Genomic DNA, 8599 nt, shown 5'->3' with positions numbered 1-8599 from the left:
TTCCTTTGAAGAATTAGGTTATGCTGTAACGCCTATGCTAGTATCTCCGTTTCATGCGGAAAAATGTTGTGAAGCTCCCCCTATCTGTTACCCTTGCTTACCTCGATGCCCCAAAGGCCAAATAATTTACTGTTGTGAAAAGCCATTGCAAAAATGTTCACGAACTTCAGACAGTAATTATGAAGACTGTTGTAATGAAAAACCTAAGAAATCGATGCCTCCGCCAGTAACGTGCAATGAACAGGCTTCATGTCCCCGTCATGAACAGTATTGTTCTCCATGCCACGATCACTGTAAACAAGTCAAGACAAAATATGTAATTCCTTGTTACCGTTATGAAGATGGTAGAATCGTAAGTGTGAAAAATCGATAAATATATTTTACTAGTAGATTATTCTCAATTTCCTGAAACCAACAACTTAGGTACATATATAATATTAAATTAGAATTTGTTGGTTTCAGGAACGCTATGTTCCAACTCGCCACGGTAGGCTTCCCATGTCGGCTTACCGTAGAAATGGCGTGCAAGATCAGATTCATGGTTATAGAGGCGCAATAAGATATCTATGTGCTGGAAGTGAAAATAACGAGTGTCTTGTTTACACTGCCATTGAACCTATTCGTAGATTATACCCGAAAGTTACACAGGAAATGTTACCGGTTAAAAAGAAGAGAGATAAAAAAATATCTTAGTATAAAACAGTCGACTAGAAACAATAAAACAATACCAAAGAAGATGTAAATCCGACAGGTGTACCCAATTCCTTCTAGTGCATTGAAAAGAAATGGACTTCAAGACTATCACTTTAATGAAAGCGGAGGAGTAGGATATATTAGAAAATGTTGGACCAAAGCAATGTGGGCTGATGCTCCATTTGCCATACCTATAAAACCTATGAAGAAACTCCACGTTGTTTCTAAGAAGCATTGATTCTATTTGGCGGCCTAGTTTATAAATTGCTTCAATAAAACACGGAATTGAGCAATGGATGTAGGAAAGGTTATCCATGTCGTTATATTAAATTTACGATGCCATAGCCATCATTTATCACTTTCCAAAGAAATATATGGCTAAATACTCAATGTAAATTCCAGGTGCGAAAACTACCAGTATCTGCATTCAAGCGAAATGGCATGCAAGATCAGGAACACTCTAAGTTACTTGGCACTACGAATTTTCTTCAGCGATGCCCTAGAGACGTTTCTATAGAATGTGATGAGACCCCAGTGCCAGTCAAAACTAACGACCCCTTAAAAGTGCCTTGTTATGAAAATAAAATATGTTGCCATTTATTACAGAAGAAGCCGATTGAAGTTGCATTACAAGATATATTGGATGATTAGGAAAAATATAATAAATAAAATTAACATTAACTGAAAGTATATTTCGTGATTTGCTCTAACAGAATTATATTGTAAATGAAGCGCAAAGCATTATTTTACAATAATTGTATAAATTATAATGTTTGAAATGAGGCGATATATAACGAATCTAGGTTATTAATTTTATTACGTAACATATGTCAAAAATATTTTATCCAAAACTATTATATCTAAAATAGAGTACCAACACTAAAACAAATAAAATATTATATTTGATACTAAAATCCTTACAAACGTAAAAGGTCAAAGTTTCTGAATTAATATTGATATTTTATTTACTGTATATATTTGTTACAGGTAAATCAACCTACGATTCTGATGCGTCGGGCTTGTGAGGTGGCAGTAGGTGCTCGACCCAGGAGAAAACCTTTCGTCACCTCATCATATAGTGCGAACGCTGAAGAAGAAGTTCACCGATATATGTCTCAAGATGAACGGGTACCTTACAGTTAGTTGTCTTAATATAATTAATAAAAGGAAACGAATTTTTTAGGTGCCATTTTTAATGCCCACGATCTATACTTAAAACAAAACTGAATAGTTGAAAAACTTTTTAGCAATTTTTTCTATTGCAATACGTTTTATTTACAAATTTCTTTATTTCAAAAGAAATGATAGCATTATCAAAAAGATTAATATTCAACGGAGGGCAAATAACGTTGGCACCTGAATTGATTCCCACGCAATATCCTTTGACGAAGGCAAAGCAAAAAGCCGAATAAATGCCGGTGGCGCCGAGAAATTCAATTTCATTACAAAATCTGTGGAAGAGCTTCAAAAAAACTAATATCAACGGAACTTATTTTGAAATGTTTCTCAATTGAAATTAATAAAATATCTTGGTATTAAATAAAGTCCCAGTCTTTGCAGAATACACGAATCATTAATATTGGAATTTATTTTTAAAACGGACATTATGGTTTTCTTCAATATAGTTATTTTAAGTTACTTTAATCCTCCATACCAAGCAAAAATAATTGAATGAGTATTTTAACAAAAATTGAGGCTCTTCTAAATGTGAAATGAAAAATTCATGGTGTGATATCACACACAAATAATACTTTGTAAACTAACAAGTATTCGTTGAAAGTCAGATAAATAATCCTATCTTATACGAAATTCATATATTTGCTTCAAAAGATTTTTATGTAAGGTCATGACTTTATAAAACCAATAGCGCTAACATTTTTCTATAATGTACCACATTCGCTATAATTTTCAAATATAAATAAATTTAAACATTAAAATAGTTTCAAATCAGCTTATTATCTTAATATTTTTAAATATATTCCAATCTTTTTTACCTCCAAATCAATAGAAATAAGTCCAAAATATAAAGATATTTTCACTTAGTTGCTTTAATACCGAAGTTAATTAATTTACGGGATTCGTTTGAAACTTTTCGTTTCTTATGCAAATTAGTACAGCTTAAAACAAAAGTGAGAATATTGCGTAAGAACCGTAAATCGACTGACCGGAATAATAAATTATTGTTAAAAGATTCTCACTAATTTAATTAAACTTTTAATGGTCGTAATTTGTGATCTTAATCTCTACTTCTTTAAATACAACCTCGCCAAATGAAGAATAAATTCTTGTAATAAGAAATGCAAGCGTATATATTCTTTCAATTAGTAAAAAAAACTTTTTTTAAGTTTAAGCTTTCAATGAGGTTTTTATCTTGATATTTAGATGTACCATAAATAGAATTTAATTTTTTTTTTTCATTTCCTCAGGGTAATTGTTGTTACCATTTTGAGAAAAAGAAACACAATGAACCCCCCGATTGCTGTCATATATCTAAATCGTGTCCTCATTGTCGTGGAGAAAGCGTACGTGCAAAGATATTGCCATCTCCGAAAAACTGTTACTATTATTGTTGTTAAAGTTTGATTTAAAAAATATTTGTTTAATCGGTATGTAACATGTTAATAAAATGTTGTTCTGTTTTCGTCCTTTTTTGTAATTATTTTATTAATTAGATTTTTAGATCCAACAAGTTTGTGAATACTAAGGTTTATTTTAAATTACATTCATAATCATAGATAAAATATTTAAAAAGAACAATATACGCATTTAATCTACATATATCATAAAATAGGACATGAAGTTAATGATTTAACATTCGAAATCAAAAAAAAAGGTAATATTTTTAAATTATTACTTTCAATTAAATGATTCCTATGTTATTCATACAGTCAAAGTTTTTGTTGCCCTGTTATTTTTACTAACATTTCAAGTTATTACCTTTAACATTCTAAAAGGACAACATACTTTACATGTTCTTGTTATTAAAATGTTCTACAAATAATCATATGAAAACACTATAATATTCCAAGACCAATACAGCTGAAGCCTCCCATCTCATATGATACATTGGAGAGGTAAGAAATATAAGAATTTTTTATACGTTTTGTTTAGTGATCGAACCCATAAAATCATCGCAAGAGACCAGCACTTTAAATAGACTATCGTTATATAGTATATACGTAGGCCTGTACATACAGTATACTAATATTTTTATTATCCAATCTCCATGATAGTCAAAGACTTGGAAAGTTTATTTATATATAAAGTCGATTGAAGTGCATTATTTTAGAAAAGGGTGTACAAAATAATGGAAGAATATACTGTTTTATAACAAACAAATTAAATATACCTTAATTAAATTAATCACTTTTATTTGTGTATGTAGTAGATATAATAATGGCTAGCTGGCCATTTTTGTTTGGCATGGCTATTTGGTAGCAAAAAAATTAAACCGAAAATTGATAAACGTCTATTTTAAAAACTAATATGATACACTGTACAAGGGTTACGTCATACTGTTTTAAAGTAAGTAATTTTTGGGAACGGTTCAGCATGAGTTGCAAATGCTAATAACACTGTTATTTTGTAAAATATTGTTTATAATATTTCCATTATTGTAAAAACGGCACTCTGAAATAATGTACAGATTAAAATATAATTCTGTATATTCTGTGTAAATCTGTCAGAACAGTCACTGTTAACGATATTTAAATTAATATCGAATAACTTCAACCAACGAGTTTCATAATTTGTTTAAAGGTTTTAAACTCTATTCTATCATAGAAATATTTACAATTATAAATACAATATTAGGAATTAACCAAATATTTAGGCTGTGCCTCTTGAAAAGGGAGGCTGAACAAACTTAAATAGCTGACTTTCTATATTAGTCTTTAAATCCTTTTTTCATAATTAATATAATTAAGGTTCTATATTTCCTAAAATATATTATTAATTTGATATAACTTTGCTTTTTTCTTTGTAGTATTTTTATTTTAAAGGAGTATCGTCCGTGACTTTTTCAGCGGATTCATTTATTAATTAACATAATTAAAAAGGATTTTTCTCTTAAAGATATGTTTCATTAATAACTTTTTGTAATGATATCTACGGCTTCATTTACGCTGAACTTGTGACGTATAATATATTATATTTACTATTGGAAAAATATTGTGTGAAAACTTGTGTGGAGCATCATTTTATAGAATAGTGGCGGTTTTTTTCAAAAGACTGCAATCATTTTTTTACCAGATAGATAATACATAAAATCAATGCTTGTCTTTCTTTTTACTCTCAGAAGTTCCAAAAATTTTATTGACAATATTTACCAAAGAGTTTCGTAGACTCGGTGAATATTATTCGTATCCGTGTTAAACTATACGGCAAATATTACCAACGCTCACTATAAACTCGATTTCAATGAAAGTCTTTGAAGTTCTCACGATCAGACCTTGGTTTATAAAAGCTTTTCAAGTAAGAATCTTTGTGTAGTTGGACAGGTAAATTGAAATATTCTTACCAGTTAATTGAAATTAAATCTTCAAAGAAAGTGATTGTAAAGATAACGTCATTACATTTCAAATCTTTTTCAATGAATCCCTAAATCCAAACCTTACATGTACTTATTAAATAATGCATAAAGAATACACGTTATAAATTCGAAAAAAAAACTTTATACTCGACCCACTGTTTTACAGGATTGCAATTTACCAAACTAATACATTCTTTAAATAACTCGGATGTGTCTTACTAGTTCTGACTTAATTTTATATCAAAAAATTTTTTATACATATAGGTGTGTAAAGGGGTGCAAATGCAATATTTTTTATTAAAATAATGTCTTTATATTTTATGAGAAAACCTTGACTTTTGTTAATAATTTATTTTATTATATTAAACGAGGAATCAGAATTATGTATTAGAAAATAATATATACAAAACAATTTTTTGTTATACGTTGGCTTACACGGATTTCTAACAATTTGAATATGCACTGCTTCTATGTCAATATTTCTACGTAAAACAATATACACATATAATAAAAATATAATAGATCGGAATATATATATGGAAGATATATGCAAAAAAAAAATAATTATTGGGACCCTATATTTTATGTCAATCGGTTGTTAAACTAAACATTATGAAAATTTTGAAGAATCACGTCGAATATAACATTAATTTATTAAACTATTTAAATTATAATTATAAATTATTATACAAAGCAGTTGTTAAAATTAAAATTTTCGGGAATTTTAAACAACCAATGTAAGTTGACGTGATATATATACGATCAATCACACATAAGGGGTCAGGTTTAGGCTGGTTATTTGTAGTTTGTGCAGAAAGCTTTGTGTATAAAGCGAGCCCAAACTCGCGCCTCTGTCCTATAGTTTTCAAATATTCGCATATTGTATATATTTGGTAAATTCTAACTTGTCTTCAAGTTAGGTTAATATGTCTTATAATATTACTGATAACCTTCTGAACATGGAAGAAACATGATAAAAACATATGGCTTTGTGCATATTTATGTAGCTTTATCCCATGCTAGCAATCCTAGTAGCCTATACGTCTGAAATCGTGTATTATTTTAAAAAAAAGCTTTTCTTAATACCCAAACCAAAAGATATATCAACAAATGCTTCCTAAAGTCACGATTCCACGTAGACAAAAGACTCGGGCACATCTATTCATCAAAAAATAAATATTCGAAATAGAATTTTCTTTTAAAGTCAATGACTTACTTACATATTATTTCCATTGTTCGAGTGTATCGATAGTTAACTCTATAAACAGTTTTAAGCTATCAGTCGGATTTCTCTATTAGATTTACTAAACCTTTCATAATGTAATACCATAATACTTAATTTACTGACGTCTAATTTGGAAACTCTATATGAGCTCGAATTCACTGTATTTTTGATTGAAATTTGTTTTCTTTATTATATTTTAATAAATAATATATTTTTTATAATGAGATCTAAGACTTTCGCAAGTTTTATTCGTTTAAATGGAACTAATATTTCTCGGATATACTACGCGTGCTTTATTATTTGTTAAAACTACATACTCCCGACTATTCGATTACTTTTCAGCAACCGTGATCACGCGCCCGTGATATATATCTTTTATTAACTTACAAACAAAATCAGTTAAAAAAAAATACCTCTTTATTAAACACTTTCTAAAATATAAATTTTCATTAAATATTCTACATTAGAGATATTTATAAAGACAAACTTTCTTATAAGCTTTCGTTTTATTGATAAACCCGCCAGCCTTAAGCACGATTTTCCCTTTCCTGTTTGCTTCAATTTTGCGAAATTTGACTAGCTCTCATATTGATTTTACCACAAGACGATAAAAGTGCATCAGATTATTTACCAGGAGCTCTTCTCATTTGTGTTAGAAAAATAACTTCAACTTTTAATTCTATTCAGAAATAGATATACTATAAATTAATTAAGAAATTTCTTATAATAACTTTATTGTACATCACAAAAGTGTACACGTATTTGATACTTAAATATTGATTAAAAAGCTTATATTTATATCATTGCTGATACAAATTCAATTTGTAAAAGATTTTACCTTAAAAAATGCTTTAATAACAAACGCTTTAATTTGTTACAGAAAAATAGTCGAAACACCAAACGAAATTACGGAAAACAAAGGATTCGTGGGATACGCAATAAAACCTCGATAAATTAGGAGCGCTGTAGGATAATAAAAAGGCTACACTATCTATGCAATCATGCAAATCGAGGAATGGTTTTTAGCATTTTTATCTCGTTTATTCATGAGTCGAATTCCGAAAATCGTTTTCTGTTATATAAATGTTTAGATTGTAAATAATACAAATAAAAAGGTTAACACAATATTCATATATTGTGATCATTCACATGGTTAGTTAGGGCGTTTTAAGAACTGACTGTAATTTTGTGATGAGAAGACGACGTGGGCGGCCAGTACGGTGACTGCCTGCGCGCATCATGCGGCAAGCGGTTGCGTTGCTACTTACCGCATGTGCTGTCTCTGCACAGATTGCGTGGACACCTATATTCTTAGACGGCAGCAGTAAGTATTATATCTATTTAAATATAACAATTTACTTTTTTGATAGAACATTAAACACATATTTCAGTGTAAAATTATTTTTTACTTTTTAGTTCCAGTGTTCGTATGTTGTCTATTTTGAAGTTGTTTTTTTTTTACTTATAAATAATTATGGCCTTCCAAAACAATATTAGGCTTGCATGCATCACTTTGTTTTAGCGTTTCAATATACATATTACAAGTAAAACAGTAACGCTCATATTCCTAGTCAATACAAGCAAGACTTCATAATTTTCGTAGGTCAAGTCGATTTGTGGACGCAATCATCATCAGGTTGTGCATGCCCAGGTCAAGGAGGAGAAGAGTGCGCCTGTTGCGTGCGTGACGGAGCATGTCCCTGTGGGGATTTTGCTCCCGGAAGATGCGCTCAATGTGGACTTGAACAATTTTGTTCGAATAGTACGTAATATAATCAAAACAAAGATGATAATAGTTTGTAAACTATTTATGGAATCGTTGTTTTGCGTAAAATTAGGTTCAATGTTAACATAAATCAAGATAATACAATTTTAGTTCCTTTTGCTGTATAAAATATTCTAAACTATACCCTTAGGCGTCTATTTAGGTTAGGCAAATTGCCATGCATATATAGTGGTATCCCACTAACTCCGGTTTCACAAAGTAAAAGTAAATTGTAAAGCTTATGCTACAAGAGACTACAATGGCAAAATGAAGATTTTAGTCATAACTATATAATATTTCTCTTTATAAAAAAGTAAATGGACAAAAATTGCTTACAAATGAAAATGTTCATAATATAATGAGATCTAAGATTTTCGCGAGTTTT

The 8599-nt window shown here is 29.6% G+C and overlaps 1 protein-coding gene across 1 annotated transcript in view; it reads left to right on the top strand.

Annotated features, from left to right (window-relative positions):
* Nucleotides 1-261: 261 nt before the first annotated feature.
* LOC116778281 (uncharacterized) overlaps nucleotides 262-8599 on the top strand; it is a 29643-nt gene continuing 21305 nt past the window's right edge. The window contains exons 1-6 of the mRNA XM_032672228.2: nucleotides 262-352; nucleotides 1096-1213; nucleotides 1300-1496; nucleotides 1681-1831; nucleotides 7330-7773; nucleotides 8053-8211. Of these exons, the coding sequence (XP_032528119.1) occupies nucleotides 7689-7773; nucleotides 8053-8211 (244 nt within the window). The 5' untranslated portion in view covers nucleotides 262-352; nucleotides 1096-1213; nucleotides 1300-1496; nucleotides 1681-1831; nucleotides 7330-7688. The remainder of the gene's footprint in view (nucleotides 353-1095; nucleotides 1214-1299; nucleotides 1497-1680; nucleotides 1832-7329; nucleotides 7774-8052; nucleotides 8212-8599) is intronic.

This window comes from Danaus plexippus, chromosome 6 (genome assembly GCF_018135715.1).
Source record: "Danaus plexippus chromosome 6, MEX_DaPlex, whole genome shotgun sequence".
Taxonomy (NCBI): Eukaryota; Metazoa; Arthropoda; class Insecta; order Lepidoptera; family Nymphalidae; genus Danaus; species Danaus plexippus.
The sequence above is the reverse complement of the archived record's forward strand: the minus strand, read 5'-3'. Positions and strand labels throughout refer to the sequence as shown.